The sequence below is a fragment of the Ptychodera flava genome, chromosome 1 (assembly GCF_041260155.1).
Source record: "Ptychodera flava strain L36383 chromosome 1, AS_Pfla_20210202, whole genome shotgun sequence".
Lineage (NCBI taxonomy): Eukaryota > Metazoa > Hemichordata > Enteropneusta > Ptychoderidae > Ptychodera > Ptychodera flava.
In genome coordinates, this window is record NC_091928.1 from 44,215,734 (window position 1) to 44,238,201 (window position 22,468).

The 22,468-nt window shown below is 38.8% G+C and overlaps 2 protein-coding genes across 3 annotated transcripts; both read right to left on the reverse strand.

The window, feature by feature from the left end:
* Positions 1 to 1,007: 1,007 nt before the first annotated feature.
* LOC139138623 (uncharacterized) lies at positions 1,008 to 4,521 on the reverse strand. The gene is made up of 5 exons (XM_070707082.1): positions 4,055 to 4,521; positions 3,681 to 3,922; positions 2,849 to 3,165; positions 1,970 to 2,120; positions 1,008 to 1,616 (listed from the first exon to the last, which is right to left on the reverse strand). The coding sequence occupies exons 2-5, from the start codon at positions 3,865 to 3,867 to the stop codon at positions 1,453 to 1,455; spliced, it is 819 nt and encodes a 272-aa protein (XP_070563183.1). The 5' UTR covers positions 3,868 to 3,922; positions 4,055 to 4,521; the 3' UTR covers positions 1,008 to 1,452.
* Positions 4,522 to 12,151: 7,630 nt separating this feature from the next.
* Positions 12,152 to 19,254, reverse strand: LOC139138626 (ubiquinone biosynthesis O-methyltransferase-like). 2 transcript variants are annotated; one of them, XM_070707095.1, is made up of 6 exons: positions 19,205 to 19,254; positions 18,902 to 19,068; positions 17,508 to 17,742; positions 15,954 to 16,270; positions 13,926 to 14,076; positions 12,152 to 13,280 (listed from the first exon to the last, which is right to left on the reverse strand). In XM_070707095.1, exons 3-6 carry the CDS (start codon positions 17,686 to 17,688, stop codon positions 13,117 to 13,119), a joined length of 813 nt encoding a protein of 270 aa, XP_070563196.1. In that variant the 5' UTR covers positions 17,689 to 17,742; positions 18,902 to 19,068; positions 19,205 to 19,254; the 3' UTR covers positions 12,152 to 13,116. The 2 variants fall into 2 exon arrangements, with proteins under 2 accessions (XP_070563196.1, XP_070563204.1); XM_070707103.1 differs by lacking the exons at positions 18,902 to 19,068; positions 19,205 to 19,254 and adding an exon at positions 18,620 to 18,642.
* Between the last annotated feature and the right edge of the window lie 3,214 nt (positions 19,255 to 22,468).

The window sequence follows — 22,468 nt, forward strand, 5'->3', positions numbered from 1 at the left end:
ATTGGAGTGAAAATGCACCTACTTCTGGCTCGCGGCACGCGGCACGTCAATTAGGCTTACCCTCATTGAGGGGTGTTTATACAAGTATAACAAATGTCCTCTGGGACTGCATGTGTAATTTTGAGTAAGATAAACAATATAAATGTTTGCCCAAACATAAAATGGCGCCCTCATGTAAGTAAAGCAAAAACACTGTACGTCGTGCACTTATGCATTGGAAACTTCACAGAAACAACAGAGTAGTCCAATTTATAACACGCCACATGCTCATTCCATGTCGCGATTCGCCAGTATACGTCACGTGATGAGAAACAGATACGTCAAGTCCCCACTGAATCGATAAAAGTGACGTCAGAGGGTACGTTTTGATAAATACTATTTCCCTAGGGAAATAGTTTTGACCTAATTTGGAAAAGTGCCCGGTCACGTGACCGTGTTGTCGTCTGTCGCAGCTTTGAAAAATGGCGGGTGACCTGAACGTGATGTGCGCCTGGGATTAGCGGCGAGCCTCTTTCTAAACTGATTGATTTTCCATTCCATCGGCGTAGCAACTTGAAAAGCTCATCTATGAAAAACATTCAAGTGCAACAAAGGATGTTTCTTGTCATGCTTAGAATTTTTTTGGAAGAAACTAGTAATATGTACTACTGTTGCTGCTATGGAAATACTGCCAAGTAAATTTGTCACAATGGATTGTTGCGGTGCAAAATATCAAAACACATCAAAAACTGTAACATAATCATGATAATACAACATGAGCATGTGGTGTGTTATAAAACACCTAGAACCTGGTCTGTTTCTGGCTATAGCGCCCGTTCATTACCCCTCGTGGCCATCATGGCCATGTGTTACTAGACACACATCGTTATACCCCTCGGCCTAAGGCCTCGGGGAATAGCGTGTTTCTAGTAACGCACGGCCCCTCGGGGTAATAGACGGGCACTATAACCCTCGTGACCAGGTAATAGGTGTTTAATAATGCATAGTGCTGAATGTTTTCCACTGAAACATCATATGCTTTATTTTCTTCGTAATGTTACCAGTTTTTAAAAATGGCGGGAAAACAAAATTACGGTTAAAATGTAAATTTTACATGTCCAATTTTTCAGCAATAAAAGACTATATCCTTTATATTTGTAGAATTTAAAGAAAACCAGAGAAAATAGAAAGCCTCTTTCAGGTCAACAAATTTCATGAGTTACAGCTATAGGGGTTTTAATTACATGCAATTAATGCACAGCAGGAGATAGCGTAAAAATAAAGATGAGAAAAAAGAGTACAGCAGCTATAAAATGCTACAAATTAAGGACAGGATGAGAAAGTCATGGCAGAGTATTGACTAAATTTACTTCACATGTCGAGGAAAACAAGATTAGAGAAGCATTTGTGACCCCTAAAAGACAAAATATTTCGATAGTAGTACTACAACGGTTGTAGACATATTGTCTTCTTTCATTTTTTGGCGGTAAGAACCCAGGTCGGACTTGTCAAGCAAAATTTGCCCTCCTCGTCTCTTACGTTGATTTCAATGAGCCTCTGATATGCGTCATCGATGAATTCCTTCTTTCTCTCGGCTGGTATGTGTTGAATTTGTCCAAATGTGATCTCGATGAGGTCTGCAGGTAAAATGAAATAGACCGCGTTCAACTTTTATTTACACGATTTGATAATAATAGTTTGCGAATACGTAGTAATATGAAAAACATATAGAATGTCACCATAGAAGAAACGCCTGTTATATCGTACGATCTCTCTTTCTGAAAATAGCCATCCTCATTCCGGAACTGCTACACAGTCTTTGGGTTCTTTGTTCCGAGGGGGCGGGAGGTTTTCTCTGGCGGAAAACGTGAAGTACTTTTAAAGAGTCAACCTTAAACCAGAAATCTGCGAATTCACCCTTTGTGAGTTTGTGAGTTGGGAGCACCATTGTGACGGGTTATATATTGACATTAAACTAATATTTCCTTACTCTTGTATTCCTCTTCTGTGCGGCCTCTGTACAAATAACCGCCCTTCTCCACGATACGAGCTTCCGAAAAGCCACACTCAATAGCGAGTTGTTCTAGTTGATTTCTGGTTCCTCGAAACAACAATGCGGCGTACACGTCGTATGAATAATCCTTATCACAAAAAGAGAAACTACATTAAATCAAAATAAATGTTTTCCTCCTAGCTCTATTCCCAAAACCCTTTGTTGTCGTTTCGCCGCAAGTGGTTTTGCAGCTAGCATGAACCTCTCTTCCCTACTCCGCAATTCCCCTCTCTTCTTTATCTCTGCTTTCCCTGTCTGTCTGTCTGTCTGTCTGTCTGTCTCTGTCTCTGTCTTTCTCTCTGTCTGTCTGTCTGTCTGTCTGTCTCTCTCTCTCTCTCTCTCTCTCTCTCTCTCTCTCTCTCTCTCTCTCTCTCTCTCTCTCTCTCTCTCTCTCTCTCTCTCTCTCTCCCCCACACCCACACACACGGCGACTGGAGACAACAAAGGAGAGGAATATGTCTTCACAGTATTTGGCGGTGACTCCAATGACCTCACGAGGGATCGGGGAAGGTATTATAAATATGCATATTTTTTCCTTGATCATCGTTGATTTATTGGTTTTGTTTACTTTTGGTTTATACATTTTAAATTGGCCTTGAAACTACATTAATTAAACTTAATATTATGAAATAAACACACCATCATTTCTGAACAAATCTTACGATGCTACCAGGCAAATATTATTGCACAATCATGAACAGTCACACAAAAATCATTCTCGACTTGTGATGTTTAGGATCAGAAGAGCATTGCGAAATCTAGTTGCTAACTTTAATAAGAGATCCCATGACAATGTTTATGTAAATATTACAATACCTTAGTCAATGGTTTCCACTTAGGGTGATCCGACATGTACTGCCGTATGGTATCAAGAGTTCCCATCTCATTCCCATGATGGAAATTCAACAGAAAGTATCCACCAGGTTTCAGGCACCAACAGACGTTTTTGAAGAAAGCTTTCTTGTCGTCGATGTACTGGAACGTTGCATAGGATACGGCTTTTGTGAAGGCACTCTTCCATTCTGGTTTCAGAGTCGAAGCATCGGTTGCGTCAGCAACTTCATAAGTAGTTTTGCCCTCTTCAAAGTTTAACTGCCTTGCCACGTCGATATACTCTTTACTTTTGTCATAGCCTGAGATGGAAAATGAAGGTAGTCAATTTGATTAAAAAAACACTCCTCCGAATTCTCCCATATAAACGCCATCACTGTTTGCACCACTGGTGGAAAATTCATCTACCTGCAAAGTCATTACGTATACGTTCTGGTCAATTGATAGATTGCTTGATGAATGATACTGTAAACGCGTTTTTGAAGCGACGCGTATAGAATGCAGGCAGGTAGGCAGGCAGCCTTGGAGAGTACCCAAGCTCGGTGTGTTAGCAGGACCCGATATACCGCCAAAGGAAGTGGATCTAGACATAGACCATGGAGCGTCTATGATGCAGATCTCGTTTTAGGCAACGGGCATGAAAAAAATATACACTAGTATAGCGAAAGTGATATTGCATGTTCATTTTAGCTGATATGTACGTACTCATTGAGCTTTCAAAATTTGTATGTATGTATGTATGTATGTATGTATGTATGTATGTATGTATGTATGTAAGGCAATCACACAGTTGAGAACTTAAGCCATCCAATATTACCTGTAATTGATTTAATATTTCCTCTGTCTACAAGGAGCTTAGAGCCCGCTCCAATTCCACACCCTATTTCCAGGACCACATCATCAGGACCCCAGTCCGAATCTGTCGACATGCTCTGCCAAACGGTATCCAACTGACCTTGATGAAGCGCTGCCAATTTGATCGCAGAATCGGTGGAGAAGTTCATTCTTGTTAGCTTCGGATTAATGACAGTTCAGACAACATACAAACTGTACTTCTTTCTATTTTTATTCCGTGAAAAGACAGAGTAGATTGTGTCAGGTCTCATACAAGTGAGCAAGTAAGAGGCAACACTGTATCTAAGGAAACCTGAACGATAAAGCAACCGGGTATACGATACAATAAATACCAACCTTCTTTCGATCAAGTTGTTTGATCAAACAATGGCAAGTGGATAACCTGTTCCCACTATGAGATCAGATGAACACTTGCGACTTCCAGGATGAGTAGGGTCGACGGTTATGAGGGAAAAATGCTAGCAGTTCATTCAGAGCACAGTAATTTTGGTCTTGTCCATGGGTGTTTTGCTCGTGTCTTTGTGCCGGCCTTTTGGAAAGTCGAGATATAAACCTCTGGAAAGGGGGCGGTTATGACACATACGAGGGGTGTTACCCTCGAAGGCAGTGGCCCCGAAAAAAGACAATGTTGTTTACGATAATCTCGATAACATAAGGAGGCGGCGTCAGGTCAATCACTGATACTCAGGAGCGGCTAGCTTGGCTTGCCAGTGACTCAGGAATTCAGAAGAGAATTACGAAAGTGCAGAGATTGATTTTGCACCTTGTATATGTGTATCGTTGTTAATAAAAATTGTCTTTCTGTTGGGGTCTGAATTTTTCGACAATAAACAACGCATATGTCGTGTCGGGTTGTATAATCAAATCGGATAATGCAAATGTTTACATTTATTTCGGGTATACCGCCAAGCTGTTGTACATAATTTTCTGTGTGTAAAGTAAAAAATATACTTAGGAAGTGTAAGACTGATAAAATTCAGACATAATTTTATTTTAAGTTTATTTTTCGTAAGAATATTCTCCCTGTTCAACAGATCTTTCTTCACAAATATATTAGCTACAGTTTCTCATTTTTACATGTTTACCAGACTGTTGAATCCATGCATTTGCAATGACGATATCGATTCCAAAATCATCTTATTCTGTAGAGTACGTGATCGAATCTTTTCAATTGTAATGGGTATTTTGACGCCCTTGTTTGTACGGCAAAAGGTTCACAACTTCGGAGGGGCATTTCGCCAAATGACCAAGGGAACCAATCGTAAAATACTTAATCAAGACACTATCGACAATCAATTACTTTCCACATGTTCTTGTAACATAAGCTGCCTTGCTTATGCCCAATGTATGATGTCTCACTTTTTGAGTCCTGGAATATTTTACATATCAAATTCTAATTTTAGTTTGCATTTTGTATTTAATTTTATCAGCTTTTATCTTTTTTTTCTTTTTTTCCTTTTTTCAGTCCATCATCCAACAGGCGTTAGCCCAGTTACAGGATGAGGTATGCATAACCCACTAACCCAAAATGGAGCACTGAGGAGTAAAGTGCCTTGCATGCTCAAGGGCACAACACAACAGGTAACAAACTCCTTATCTAAACCAATACCAGCCGGAAAAGCAGTGTCAATCAACGGTACTGTGTTTGGAATAGCGATTTGGGACAAACGGGCATTTCAAAAATTACAGGTAATGTACATTATTACGAAATAAAGACATGGTGAGACACAACGAGACAAGAGAATTTAGTAATTTACTACTTTAGTGACACACGTCGTGTAAAACAAGACTGAGACTCGACTTAGGGAGCCTTCAGTAATTACAGGGGGGTGGCCGGGGGAATTTCGCGAACACCCTGTACCGTAAAATGTGACCCTACACCCAATCCTCCTGTCTAAAATGTGACCCTCCCCCTTATCCGACATTCTAAAACTTGACCCCCCCCCCGACCACTGCGGTATTCTCCCCGGGAATAACTAAAACAGTATCAGCTAATTTACATAACAATTGGTTCAATTGTTATGTTAGGGACAAATTACAGAGGGGAGGGCTGGTGTTTTTGGAGGGACAGTCGCAATTTATCACGCAAGAATTTTTGAAGAGATATGGTATTTCATACAGTTTAGGGAGGGTCACCATATTTTGTGCAACTATAAGAAGGCAAGATGTAGCTGATTTAGTGCTTCATCCAAAAATATCAAATCAGAATACATGGAGTCTATCAGGCAAATTATTGACAATTTACCCCCACAAAACATGCTATATATGTATTTTATATATGTTTGATAATGTATTTAAAAGTACTTTGCTTGAATAGGGAAGTTAAAATGAACATTTGTGTACAAGAATTGATTTCTGAATTTCATCTAAAAAGTTGGTTCACTATCCATGGTGTTTATGATGAAATTATGAATCGTTTTTCCAATACAAAAATAGGTAAATCTTTGCATTTGTTTACTCTTGATTATTGATATTCATTTTCTTGATTAGACTAGAGTGGTCAAAGTTGGTGAGTGACATTCTTCTGCAAAGGACAATATGCATAAGAAAGCAGTCACCTTTGAAGCTGGAAATATGCAACATTCACTTTTGCAAAAGTCACTTTCGACAATTGTAGTTTGATATTCAGTAAACAGAACTGTTCCTTACTCTTGACATCCTCTTCACTGTAGCTTCCATACAAATAACTGTCCCTCTCCAAGATACGAGCTTCAGAAAATCCACACTCGACAGCAAGCTGTTCCAGTTGATTTCTGGTTCCTCGAAACAACAATGCGGCGTACACGTCGTAAGAAAAATCCTTATCATAAAAGAGAAACTACATTAAATCAAAAATCAAAATAAATGTTTCTTCCTTAATCTAGTCCTAAAACCCTTTATGGTCGTATGTCACCACTAGTGTCTTGCAGCTAATATGGACCTCTCTCCGCATCTCCCAATTCCCCTCTCCTTTTTATCCCTCCTTTGTCTGTCTGTCTGCCCTCTCCCTCTCTCTCTCTCTCTCTCTCTCTCTCTCTCTCTCTCTCTCTCTCTCTCTGGATGTTAATAATGGATAGTAAGTAGTATGTCTTCAATGTATGTGACAGCAACTTCAACGTCCTTACGAGGGATCGGGAGAGGTTTTATACAAATGTGTAAGTTTTATCTTGATTTTTTTTTTTTGATTCGTTGATTTTTTTTTGATTCGTTGATTTTGCTTACTTTTATTTTATACATTGTAAATGCATCGGCCTGGAACCTAATTTACACACTTGTTTTTATAAGTAATTTGTAATATTGCAACATTCAGCTATATGACAACTAACACTGTTGAGAAAAACATTGAAAAAATATGAAGATCAAATTAACCCAAATTAGTTCCAATCGTGTTAATGACACTTTTTACATAAATATTACAATACCTTAGTCAATGATTTCCACTTTGGATGGTCCGACATGTACTGTCTCATTGTTTCAAAAGTTCCCAACACGTTCCCGTGATTGAAATTCATCAGAAAATATCCACCAGGTTTCAGGCACCAATAGACGTTTTTGAAGAAAGCTTTCTTGTCGTCGATGAACTGGAACATTGCAATTGATATGGCTTTAGTGAAGGCACTCTTCAAAGTTTACCTGCTTTGCCACGTCTACAAACTCTTTACTTTTGTCATAGCCTGAGATTGTAAATTAATGTAGTCAATTTCATTAAAAGAACCTTCTGCAAATAACTCTATAAACCTATGTCATAGTTTGCACAACATAAATCCCCTGTATTACAATTACGTGTTCGTTCTTGTGAAATAATGGATTGCTAAATGCATGATACATGTACAAGCATTCATGATGCGATATGTATACAATGCAGGCAGGTAGCCAGACTGCCCGGTATCCAACTTACTGTATATAAGGGGGTGTGTGCGGCCAAAGGAACTGTATAGAGATATAGAAGGTATATGATCTAGAAGTCGTTTTATACTATAGACTTGATGAACTTGACTAAGGCAAGTCAACTTACTACATAAAGTGATGATGTAATAGTATGGCAGCAGTGAATACAATTAACTTTTTTATCCCAGCTGATTACTAGTTTGTGAGGTTAACTGTATATTGAAATGGAGCTTTACACGATGAAAATTGCCCGTGATGTATATCACCGATGTCAGTCGCAAGGCATTAAATGTATAATTCATACTTGAAAACTTAATTTTGGAGACGTTAAATGTCGAAAGGTGCCTGATAAATGTTCTATAAGCTCATCACAGATCACTGTGATACGGCCTTCACTTCTCATCGTCCTCGCCAAAAACACATTATAGTTTGTAGCTTTTGTAAGGTAACTTAATGTCAGAGAGGTGACTGGCCAACATTACAGTCAATCCTTTTTTTAAGGCAAACCTCTTCAAATTCAAGCTTAACGTCAAATGTACTTCTTTTCTGTCTATGTGCCTTGGAAATTAACAATGGAGAGATGCGAACAACAAGGTACTTTCTTTTTCTGCACGATGCAGGAATTTCGGTAGGGATTTTTCAGACTGAGAAATGTATATTAGGGAGTATTCGATTTCTACGGAGAGGTGGGAGTCGGTGGAAATTAGGGGGTTGACTTTTACAAAACTTAGGAGGTCAAATTTTAACATAAATGATTAAGGGGTCAGATTTTACGAAGGTTTGTATGGATTTATCGCAAAAAAACAACAGAATTGACCAAAAAGTATATAAAATAAGATTTCGAACATGGCTTTATTCTGTTTGAATAGGTGATAACAAGCAGAAAAGAGCACTTTTGTTCACAAAGATAAAATTTTCGAGTTGACCAAGAGAAATAAGTGTAATGCCATGCTCATGATATAACTTTTATAATTAATAATTGGGGAAAAGCTCAAAATTTTGAAAATATGGTGTTATATGAAGTGTTTGCAAAGATTTACGGCCTTTGGAATTACACTGATTTAAACAACAAACTTGACATTGGAATTTTACTGAAAATTGGGGAGGGTCTTTTCCTTGCAAACACTTTTGAAGGGTCACTATTTTTCACCCCAGGGCCTCAATGTGCAAAGGGTTCATGAATCAAATCAGATGAAATTTTTGAGGGTCACACATTACAATTCGACGAAATATACCGATTCTTAATACATACACATTATCTACAAGCTTCACAAGAAAAGAAGATACAGTGGTATCCTACAAAGACATACTAAATATTTTTAGATGATGAAAGACAAACGACAAAAACATATGAGACAGGTGGCAAAGTGTGTATCAATTATGACTTTAAATGTACAGAAGTTATTAGTTTTTATCGGAAAAAATGTTCATAGTTCTCCCATAGACTACCGTGAGTGTGAATCAACATTTTCGGTGAAATCCCTAAATCAAATTTCTTGTACACATAATATTTGTGACCACCCTATTCTAATCAAGTACATTTATATCAATTATCTATGAATGCACCGATATAGTTTGTTTTAAATTGGAAAAATTGTTCATAGTTTTCTCATAGACTACCGTGTAATGTGGATCAACATTTTTGGTGAAATTCAAAATCCAATTTCCTTTACACACATGCACTAAACTTGTAAACATCCTGTTTTAATCTAGTACATTTATATCCATTAACAAACATCATTAAATGCACTGATATTGCTAGTTTTATATTGGAAAAGAAATTGTTCATAGTTTTCTCATAGACTACCATGTATAGTGAATCAACATTTTGGATGATATCCAAAATCCAATTTATTGTACACCTATGCACTTTTTACTTCCCACTTCAAGCAAAGTACATTTTGCATGTACTATCAAACATGTACAAATGCAGAGATACAGCTTGTTTTGTTTAGGACAGTTGTAAATTGGTTGCCAGATAGACTCCCGTGTATTATGATTTGATGTATTTTGGTGAAGCGCTATATCGGCCACATCTTTTCTTTCTTATAGGAGCGCAAAATATGGTGACTCTCCCACAAAGTCATGCATGAAATATCATGATCCTTGAATATTTAAAATAAACGACGACTCTCCCTGTAATTTCTCTCTTTTACAATTCAACAAATTGTTATGTAATTCAGCTGTTACTGTTTCAGAAATTCCTGGGAAGAATACTGCAGCATGCATAGTAAGGGAACGAGAACTAGACATATTGTCTAAACGAGGTGTTGCCAACACTGTCAGGTGTAATTATCAGCTAATCTGTAATTCCAATCGATCACAGAGAAATCAACTCTGCCTAAGTTGAAACATTGTCTTACAGGAGGTCAGATATAGTCAAAACAACTACACCTGAAAGCAAGTGATAAGACTTGGACAGCGCTTGGACATATGTGGTGTTGTTGCTTTGACTACGTCTGACCTCCTGCTAGACAATGTTTCGACTTTTGCAGAGATGATTACTTTATGATCGACTCATATTAGCGCTTAGCTGATCATTTTACCCTGGCAGAGTTGGCAACACCTCGATTCAGACAATATGTTAGTTCGTCTAATGCCAATGCGTCTAAGCAAATCACTGTAGTTCGTCTGTGAACTAAGTGAAAGAGCATCTACCTGTGGTATTGGTGACTAAACAGGGACAACTTCATGAAAATGTAGGCGTCTCTGCTTCAAACGTTCATGACTGTTATACGTCTCTACAGTACAGCAGCTATTCACAATATTCAAGGGAATAAATATGCATTGGGTACCGAGATTATCGGCCAACATGCCCGTCGTGTTTACCGAATATGATGGCTTGATAACGACTATATTTGATATTATAACTTTATTGACCATATGTAAATTGGGTGCCTACTTTCAGCGGCTTGATTGTCTTTTCAGCAATGGTGCTCAAACAGCTAACAATCTGAAACCCCCAAAACAAAAGAGAGTCGACAGCAATTTCCAAACTGATGAGCATTTCGATCACGTTAGTCGCCAGGGAAAATGCATCAGTGAATTTTATTTTACAGTGCAGCGGGTAAAGTAAGTCAGTGTTCATTCTGACAATTCAAGGACACATCTCATCCATCACACCATGTGATATTCATCAATCATAGTGCATTAAAAGTCTGCAAGAGAGAGCAGTGTAATCAATGGTCAGCCAATCTATCTTTCTTTGTACTCGCGTATTTATGCGTGAATATAGGTAGGTAGGTAGGTAGGTAGTTAGGTAGGTATTTTTCCCTGAGGGATAATCAAGTCATGTGATTTTTTCCCTTCATTAGGCATCTGCAGAGCAAAAGACATATAATACCTACCTTTGATCACTAGGAGAAATAAAAATTGTATAAAATGCTGAGAAGCTAAGCCATAGACAATATTACCTGTAATCGATTTGATTTTTCCTCTGTCTACAAGAAGCTTAGTGTAGGCTCCAATTCCACAGCCTATGTCCAGGACCACGTCATCAGGACCCCAGTCCAAACCTGTCGACAGCCACTGCCAAAAAGTATGCAACTGGCCTTGATGAAGCTCTGCATATTTGACCGCAGTATCGTGAGTGAAGTTCATGTTCGTTAGATTCAGTTTAACGACAGTTAAATCAAAAATCAAAACTGTATCGCTTTTTTGTTTTAAACCGCGCAACAAGGAACGAGAAATTGGTTTGTAAGGGCTACTCGAAGGACCTTGGGCGTTGGTCTCGAAGGCAATGACCTTGGCCAGTTACGATGATGTCCACGATATATTCTCGATATGTTAAACAAAACGAGGTGGCGTCTAGGGAAGACCTATCACGGCTTGACACATGCGACCTACAATGTCAAAACCGCGACTTACAAACTGCCCTCACACGACAACTGTCCTGCTGCAAGTACTTTCATCGTGGCTGTACTAGCAAAGAAATTGCTGTTGTTAGGCTGCATTCACAAACACCTCTAGAGGGGGATTTCAGGGGGGACTTGAAAAAAATTACAACATACAAGGGGGTCTGAAAAACTGACGTTGCAAGGGGGGACTTGAAAATTTATTGAATATCAAATTCCTTTTCAAATACCTTCTGGCACTTTCCAGAAATTAATTAGCGGTACCAAAGCAAAGTTTGGTTGTCCTGTGACCATGGACTGCGTTGATTTCGACACCAGCTATTAAAGAGAAAGTGCAATGGGGCATGCAACACAACGTATACAAAAATTACAAACCTTTTTCGCTCAAGCAAGATTTTTCAGTGGATGACCCGTTGTCGTGTTGACCCTAAATGAACATGTGGTTTCCGGCAAAAGTAGGTTATATACTTCATGAGGTATGCAGAATCATTCTCGTTGACCACTAGTCTCGTTTTGCTTTGTTGTGGTCCATTCTATGTGCAGTTCTTCTGCAAAGTCTAGAATTGACAGAATCGACAGACATCTATGGGAAAATATCAGTCATGGCCAACTCGAAGGAGCCTGGGGGTTCCCTTAGAGGCGGTGGCCGGGACGCCGAACGATGTTGTTCTCTATGTCTGTTGCAATAAGGCTTGCTAATGACTCAGGGACGTTTGCGACGAATCCCGCACGTGTAGGCATTTATTTAAACTCTGTATCTATGTTATATGCACCAGTCTTTAAAAACTTGAATTTCTGTCATGACCTGACTTTATTTTTCGACAACAATATTCAACCTAAGTGAGTAGGTTTTGTTTTAAGGTCGAATACAGCGTATTTCAACATGCACTAATGCTATCTAAAAGTATGTGGCAAACTTTAGTTCAAAATTTTCTTTGCATAAAAATTGACAAAAATACTTTGAGAAAGGTGGCATGTAAATGAGACAGCTAGACTTAAAGACAAAGGTATGGGGGTACTTTTCCTCCAGGATATAGTAGTTTAGGGATTGAACATAAGTTGCATGGAGTGGGCCAGTGTTTTTCAAAATGACGCTGCACGAAAAATAGTGACCTTTCAAAAGTGTTTGCGAGAAAACAAGTGACCTTCCCCGATTTTCATGTGCAGAGAACGGTCACCCCCCCCCCCTGCGTGTCACAGTCCATATCAATAGTATTTTTATTGAATACAATTTCTCATTTGACCTTTGAACTTTCAAATACTTCTTTTTAACCTCTACAAATAATCACTATAAGGCAAGACTTCGCTGAAAGACATAACATTTCACGATAAGTAATTATCTTTCTCCAAAGGCTTCAAAATGAACCCCAACAAACGGTAAACCTGGAAAGCATTGTAAGATCTGTCCCCGAGGCGCGTTCTAACTTAATCAACGACACATTGCAGGCGATTGAGCAAAGGTTAAAGATGAGAAACAACTACAGCTGCTACAAAAATGATAGACACTGCTACAAACTAAGGACAGGACGAGACAAGTTATGACAGAGCCTTCACTAATTTACTTTACATGGCGTGAAAACAAGACTAGAGACAGAGTTTGTGATCCCTCAAGGAAATTTCAAAACAAAAAAAATTCGATAATAGCACTACAATGGTTCGTTGACGTATCGTCTTCTTTCATTTTTTGGCGGTAAGGAACCAGGTCGGATTTTTAAAGCACAATCTGCCCTCCTCGTCTCTTTCGTTGATTTCAACGAACCTCTGATATGTGTCATCGATGAATTCCCTCTTTCTCTCGGCTGGTATGTGTTGAATTTGTCCAAACATGATCTCGATGAAGTCTGCAGATTAAAATGGGTCAGACCGCGTGTAACTTTATTTACACGATTTGATAATAATTTCAGGCGGAATAGCTAGCCATATGAAGCAACATGAACTACATAAAGAATGTCGCCATTGAAGGAACGCCTGTTATGGTACAATCGATCTTTCCGGAACTTCTACATAGCTTTTAGGTCGTTTGTTCCATGTACTTTCAAAGAGTCAACCTTAAGGTAGAACGCACCTCGGGGAAGACATTCGGACTCTCAAACTTTTACAATTCTCTTCTGATATACCACATGTGGGGGTTCATTTTAAAGCTCTTGGTGAAAGAAAACTTTTCACCGGCTTAGTTTTTCGAAATTCGAAAATTTTATTTTTCTCCATAGAGTTAACACAGGGATGGCGGCCATTTTGAATTTCAAATATCGGTAAATCTTGGGTAATTTGTTTCTCTAGTACCAAAATTTGCACGGTGACCCCCTATTTTTATTCTTGATTTTGAAAGAGAATGATTGAAAGATTCCTTGAGGAAAGTTAGAGCAAAATTTTAAGTCTTTCACTTTCGAGGTGCATACTACCTTAAACCAGAAATCTGCGCATTCGCCCTTTGAGAGTTACGAGCATTATTGCAGCAGGTTGTATATAAAGTTATATTTCCTTACCCTTGAATTCATCTTCACTGTGGTTTCCATACATATAACTGTCCCTCTCTACGATATTAGCTTCGGAAAACCCGCACTCAATAACGAGCTGTTCTAGTTGATTTCTGGTTCCTCGAAACAACAATGTGGCATAAGTATCATAAGAATAATCCTGACAAAAAAGAGACACTGTATCAACCAAAAGGAGATATATCCCATCCAATCAGAGAAATAAGTTACTATGTCACCAGGCCATATGTCTCTTTCTTATACACAGACCTCTCTCTCTCTCTCTCTCTCTCTCTCTCTCTCTCTCTCTCTCTCTCTCCTCTCACGGATGGAGGTTATATAGAACAACTTTGCTTCCTAAAATTGTTGGACAACTTGCACATTTCAAGAATTTGAGAGAAGTTACGAACACATGCTTAAAGGTTATGCCTGATGGCTGCCGATCCTTTTTAATTCGTTGACATTGATTTGATTTCTTATTTGAATCCGTCTGGCTGTAATTTAATTTAAACAAATGAAATAAATAAACTTCAACATTTCTAAACTATTCTTATGATGTAGCATTTCTACAACTATCTTGGCAATGAAAAACACCAGAACCCAAAGAAAACTACATATTCAGTCATATTATCTACGTGAGCCTTCAGTAATTAAAGGGGGTTGGACCAGGGGAATTCAGTGCACACCTGAACTGTAAAATGTGACCCTCCCTTATCCTCGTGTCTAAAGTGTGACCCTTCCCTGCCCAACATTCTAAAACTTGCCCACTTCCAAAACCAATGCAATATTCTCCCCAGGAATTTGTGAAACTGTATCAGCTAATATACATAACAATTGGCTTAATTGTTATGTAAATTAGGGACAGAAATTATAGGGAAAGGGCTGTCGTTTTGGGAGGGAGGGTTGCATTCATCACACAAGCACTTTTGAAGGGACAAGATATTTCATGCCTTTGCGGGAGGGTCGCCATATTTTGCACGACAAGAAGAAGGCAAGATGTTGCTGATATAATGATTCACCTAAAAATATCAAATCATAATGCATGGGAGTCTATCAGGTAAACTATTAACAATTTTCCGTCACAAAACAAGCTATATCTATATACTCATTTATGATTGATAATATATTTATGTAAATGTTCTTTGCTTGAAGTGGGAAGTAAAACGTGCATGTGTGTACAATCAATTGGATTTTGGAATTTCACTTAAAATATTTATTCAGTATATACGGTGGTATATGAGAGAACTATGAATAATTCTTTTCCAAAATAAAACTAATATCCGTGCATTTATAGACATCTGATAATTGACATAAGTGTACTTCATGAACACAGGGTTGTCACAATTGCATATTTGTAAAAAGAAAATTGGATTTCGGAATTCCACCGAAAATGCACTCATACATTGTAGTCTGTGAGAGAAATATGACTAATTTTTCAAATACCAAACTAGCTAAATCTGTGCATTTATTGAAGTTTGATCGGTCATATAAATGTACTCGGTTAGGATAGGCTGGTTACAAGTGTATGTGTTTTCAGGAAATTTGAAATTGGAATATCACCAAGAATGTTGATTTACTACTATACATGGTATTCTATGAGTGATCTTTATTTTTTTTCCAATATAAAACTGACAATATTTGTGATTTATAGACATTTGATAATTGATAATACACTTTGCTACCTGTCCAATATGTTTCTGTCTATTGTCTTTCACAAATTTTAACTGTTCATTGTGTTTTAATGTGGGATTCCACTGCATCTTCTTTGCTTGTAAAGATTGTGGTTAATGTGTATGTATTTAAAAATCGATGAATTTCGTCGGGGATTTCCTATTTAGGAAGTATCACATGGACAATCGAAGGTGAGGCTGTGAAATCAGCTTCAGTTAAAAGTGACTCTCCCCCAAGATAGGTTTATAAAAAGTGACCATCGCCCTTGCAGAGTTTTCTAAATAGTGACCCCCATGCCCCTGCCAACCCGAGTAGTTAATGAAGGCTCCCTTATTGAAGAAACAATGTCCGGCTAGATACGCACAATACCTTGGTAAATTGTTTCCACTTTGGGCTATCCGACATGTACTGCCTCAGGACTTCAAGGGTTCCGAAAACATTGCCGTGATTAAATACCATAAAAAGGTATCCACCTGGTTTCAGGCACCAGCAGGCGTTTTTGAAGAAAGCTTTCTTGTCCTCAATGAACTGAAGCACTCCCATTGATATAGCTTTAGTGAAGGCACTCTTCCATTCTGGTTTCATAGTCGCAGCATCGGTTGCGTCAGCTACTTCATAAGTAGTTTTGCCCTCTTCAAAGTTTACCTTCCTTGCCACGTCGATATACTCTTTACTTTTGTCATAGCCTGAGATGCAACGTTGATGAATGTGGTCAATTTGATTAAAATAATCTTTTTCAGATATTATGATATAAATTTCGGTCGTTGGCACAACTGATGACACAGCCACGTGCCTATAGGTTGAAGTTCTGCTGTGTGTTTTTGTTGATAAACGATCAGTGGACGAACGGGTGGAGAAGGGATGTGTAAGCATGCATGAATGTTGCACGTGGGGGTATATATACTCAACACACACATACATCCCCCCCCCCACACACACACAAGTAGTGAAATATGTACACTAATGACAAATCTTACCGCACACTGAAGTAAGTAAGTAACGTGTTTGGTCGTGCTGTTTTGTCAAAGTTCGAGCTCGAGTTTTGAATTAGGATAACCGATCTAAATGTGATGGTATTTTCATAATATGTTTAAGAGACGTTGACCATAAACATATGAATGTTATATGTGAATTTGCACTTTGTAGGTTTTTTTTCTGTGACCAAAGGCGAGAAATGGTGATACATGACTTACAAATTATAATCTGCCACACTTTTATTCATGTTTAAATTCGTAAAGGTACACTTTTTCATATACTATTAAATTGTAATCATAAAAGTTGTTTACTAAATTATATATGAACAACAGTGTCAGGGTTATATATGATTATATATGGTTTATTAATTTGCGTGAGAACAAAAAAATGGCGGTGGTTTTAGAGGACATATTGCACTACATGGCCAAGAACTCTCTCTCTCTCTCTCTCTCTCTCCTCTCTCTCTCTCTCTCTCTCTCTCTCTCTCCGATTTACCAATTCACAAGAATTCCCCCTATACATTTATCACTGGGCACGATTTAGTGTGTTTGCATATCCGGCACTGTGCCCTCGAGAGCAAAAATCGCCGATCACGAAAATGAGTTCACATTTATTGTTTTACTGCTAGAGAAGCCAGTAAAGGGAAACGGGGAATTGCATTTCATTGCTGAATGAAACGAGTGCACTCATTTTTGTTCTGACGCGTCAAAGAACTGGGCATAACTAGCCATACACAATCTACTGTTCTTCAATCAAAGGTCCGTATCATAGTCAAATTGTTCTTGATACGATCGGTAAACATAAATTTTCATTTTTCCCACTGAGGGACAATCCAGCCCTGTTATATTTTGTATCTTCCGTTCGTTTGTTGAGGACAAATGACAAAATTGCGATAGAAGATATGCACTACATTACAAAGTTCATTAGCTAAACAATTGCCCATATTACCTGTGACGGATTTTACATTTCCCCTGTCTGCAATGTGCTTAATCAAGGCCCCGGTTCCACACCCTATGTCCAGAACCACGTCATCTTGAACCCAGTCCAAATTTGTAGAAAGCCACTGCCAGAACGTGTCCAACTGGCCCTTGCATAACTCAGCATATTTCATCCCAGTGGATAAGTTCATTTTTACGGGATATCAAAGCTCAATCAATACCCACGACAGTACAAGTAACTCTTCCTGTTGTAGACAGAGAATAACGGATTTTACACTTTGATGATATATACGGTACAGATTGTGCCAACTTTTCAAAAATACCGCAATTATACGGTGTCGCTCAAATTTGATCAGAATTGGTATATACCAGTATGGGTTACCAATGATCAACAATAAATGTTGTTTCTATCTGTTCAGTGGAGGAAAATTCTACGTTGATGTTATGGCAATGATGTCTGCACAGTACAACCAGAAAAACAAAAAGAAATATTTAACAAGAAAAACAAGAATGACAAAAGTAATTAAGGTCTAACTTTAGGTACTGGAGGTCAACTTTAGCAACATGCATAGCAGAAACAAGCCCCTCTTAGTTTAGTATAAACGGTCTTCCCCCATCTACTGTCTATGGTTGCAGCTGGTCTGTTAATATGTAACAGTTCATAAACAATAACAGGAAATGAGTCAAGATCAGTGGAGTTGGCCTGTTTCTCACTGGTATGCCTCCTGCACATTTGCAGGATTTCACTTTTTCTTACCTCATTTGCACATTTTTGACACTGATGTGTTCATTTGAACAAATTCACATCTCAACCCCTGCATCTACCTGTACACCAAATACTGAGATGGTAGCTTTGGCGGTATGGGAGCCTTTGTGTGTGACGGACATACATCCGCACATACCCACAAATATACAGACATACAGACATGCAAATCAGATGCAAATGAACTGATTCAGCTTATACGAAAATCTCATATTGGTACACCAAATGTGAGCTAAACATGAGCAGGATATGTGAAGACACTATATTATTTCTAAAAGAGACTGCTTAACGTTAAACGCATTCAGAGTATATACAAATAGTACGGCTAGTTTTCAATCGGGTTCGACCTCACAACATACGGAAAGGCAACAGACAGAACGCTCGGTAGCTGTGATATCGCAGCGGTACTTGTGGCGTGTATCGAACGCGCTCGGGTCATTGAGGTCATCGCCACAGACGTTCAGCTAAATTCCCACTCTCAAAAAGAGTTGTTCGATAACCGGTTAAGTTGTTACATTTTTCTGACTGCGACCGGTCCGCATGTTGTCGACTTCGTGAAGCACTCACTGACGTACGCTCACTATCACACATCGCACACACAACCTTCATCGAAGCGAAGCAATGAATACCTGAATACAAACCTTCTTTCAGTCAAGCAAGATTAACTAGCGCAGCCGCGGCCCGTTCCAAGCGAGTTGACCTCAAATGAACATATGACTTCCGCGATGAGTGGGGTTGATGTTTGTTAGGTTTAAACATATACAGCGCAGCCATGTTACAGATTCGTCCTTACTTGTTTTGTTATCGTCTGCAAAGATAATAGTGCTGAACTCTCAACACATTTCGCCAACATATACAAGAGAGCGGTCCGCAAGGGCAAATTTGAATGAGCTTTTAGGGGTTCCTCGTTAAGGCGGCGGCCTTGACCCGGGACCATGGCATACCAGATGACAGATGATGGCTGTGCTACAGGGTCATTGACCCATTCGCGAATACTGATACCAGAACGAGGCGAAGTCAGATCGATAGAACGGCGGGCCAGCCATGCTAGTGGCTGACGGGTTGGGGTAAGAATCTATTACGAACATCTTTATTGCTGAAAACTGATTTCCGTTGGTCTGTTACTTTACTTCCAGACAATAACAACGCATATCTCATATGTGCAGATTTACTTTTCCAATAGAACATTTCATATTTAAACATGCACTGAAAGAATTACGAAATATATCGCTTCACTGCTCATAATTCCTAATTTCCGTGTATAAAGTGAAGTCTTTGCAGTTTACACAATAAGGTGCAAGTTTACTTGGATACTTTTTTTCACAAAGTCTTGCCTGATTTCACCTAAACTACGAAATGAGGGAACTACATAGAAAAACCTTATTTTACGTATGATATTGTTAGGACACCTCAGTGTATGTTCCAAAAAGAACGGAAAATGCGTTCGATAGGGTATTTTCTCCGCTCTGCACTGATTCATCAAGAACACGAGACATTCTTTAAAAATGCAAATCACTGTCTGAAACCAAAAAGAAAAGGCATGGAAACTCGAAAGCACCAGGGCGACAATATTCAAACAACTGAACGAAAACCCGAAGTAGAAAGACCAACTCAAGAGTATAGCCTGTGATATTTATTAATTACATGATGCAATAAGTGGATGTAGGAAGGGACTTTACAGTGTAACTACAGAGAAATATGCTCGTAAACGTGTGTAAATTTTAATTTGAAATTCGGGAGCTCCTATCGAAATATCTCTACTATGGTGAGGGCGCACTGTATGCTGCGAATCATGATAACCTTATGGGTGACTATCAATGACATCAGCAATGACCTTTCAAGAAAGGTAATGAGAAGGGCAGTGTAAACCCCTTTCGATAAGTATGGCAAGAGCGTCGTCGTTGTGAATATATATGAGGTTGAAGATACACAAAGTAAAACAAATGACTTCATAGATATATCAATTCGGAATGGATTATGGTTCAGCTGCCTTGCTCTATTTAGTATCTGCAAATGACGGTATCGAATCCGAAAAATTGTACAAATCATTTAAACTATATCGTGATATTCTGTAGGGTATACGATAAAATTTACGTCTGTAATGAGTATTTTGGCGCCCTTGGTTGTACAGCGAAAGGTCCAAAACTTCGAAGGGATAATACGCCAAACGACCAAGGGAACCAACTGTAAAATACTTCTCAAGACATCAAGGACTATCATTTACTTTCCACATACTCTTGTAACATGCTGCCTTACTTGTGCGCAATGTAAGATGACTCACTTTAAGAGTCCTGGAATATTTTACGTGTAAAATGATAATTTTCGGTTGCTTTTTGTTTCATTTATCAGCTTTTATCCAGTAACAAGCTCCACATTTGAAAGGTATGCCAGAGGGAAAAGCAGTGTAGTACTGTCAGTGGCGATAGTGACTATAACGAGAAGATGAGAAACAGGCGTGGCCATTACAAAAATGACAATTACTGTAAAATTATTACAAATAAAGACAGGATGAGACACATCAAGACAGGAAATTTTCTAATTTGCTTCTTTAGTGACATACGTCGTGTAAAACAAGAGCAGAACCATACTTAATGGCTCATGAAGGAAATTCCGAAGACCAGAGATCCGACGGTCGCATATCCATGATATAATCATCTATTTTTTGCTTTCATCTTTTGGAGTTAAGAAGCCAGATCGGACATTTGAAACACAGTCTGCCCTCCTCGTTTTTTTATCCTCGATAAATTCCTTCTTTCTGTCAGCTGGTATGTGTTGGATTTGTCGAAACATGACCTCGATCGAGTCTGTAGATAAAAATGCATCAGTGCGCGATTAACTTTTCTATGTTCTATGTCCGGTAACTTTATATCAGCGAAGTGATTGGCAAACATTCTTTTCCTCAAGGCAATCCTCTTCAAATTCAGATTTAACATGAACTTCTTTTCTGTCTGTGTGCCTCGGAAATCAACAATGAAGAGACGCGAACAAACAAGGTACTTTCTTTTTCTGCACGATGCAGGAATTTTGGTAGCAATTTTTCAGAGGGAGAAATATACATTAAAGTGGCACTCCCACTTGGTAACATTTTTAAAGCACATTTTTTCAATGCAACGGTCGATATTAGACGTGGCGACTGCGCGCGGATCACGAGATATCGATAAAAACATGTCCTCAAAAAAGTGAAAGTTTGAATTCCGGTGGCCCACCTAAATTCAGCTTCCGAACATCGAACGTTCGGCACTGGGGCCATTGTCAACTAAGCTATGGAGTACGAGTCTACGCTAACGCTGCTGTACGCCACAGTACCACTCGCGTCGGTGATCGGTCATGCTCCCCGGGGGAAAGCCGAGTCTTACTGACTCTGAGAAAAAACGGAAAACAAAGTTTGATTCCACCAGAATTCGCATAGGTGACTAGCACAGTTACGTGCGGTTGATACATAGCGGCCGCCGAGTGGTATGCATAGACGCATACCACGCGCGCGGCGTACTGTGTGGCAGACGACAAAATGTAGTCATCAGAGGCGGCTAATATTTGACACGTAAAAACTGATGTTTATGTGGTATTGGTTAAAAATATAATAGAACTGACTGAGAATAATGAAAACGACAAAAACTATGGAGAAGTTTAAAAAACAACTTACCTGAAGTGAAGTGAATTGAATTGAAGTTGTATATAAAGTCTTCGCAGTGGGAGGTAAAATTGCGTCGTTCGAATTATTATGGACTCCCTAGAATATCGTCAATAAGCACAAAAACAAACCTTCTGGGAATTTCGGGTCACAATCAGAAACGATCGTAAAACTTTGGGATGTGAAAAATACGCTCGGGAAATGACATGTTTTTATCAATATCTCGCGATCCGCGCGCAGTCGCCACGTCAAATATCGACCGTTGGCATTAAAAAAATGTGTTTTTAAAATGTTACCAAGTGGGAGTGCCTCGTTAAGGAGATTCGATTTTTACGGGTAGGGCGATTCGGTGGAAATTAGGGGTTGACTTTCACAATAAATTATAAGGGGTCAAATTTTAGGAAGGTATGTATGTATTTATCGCAAAAAAACCAGCAAATTGACCAAAAAGTATATAAAACAGAATACGAGAATGGCTTTATTCTGTGTGAATAGGTGATAACAAGCAGAAAAAAGCACTTTTGTTCACAAAGATAAAATTTTCAAGTTGACCAAGAGAAATAAATGTCATGCCATG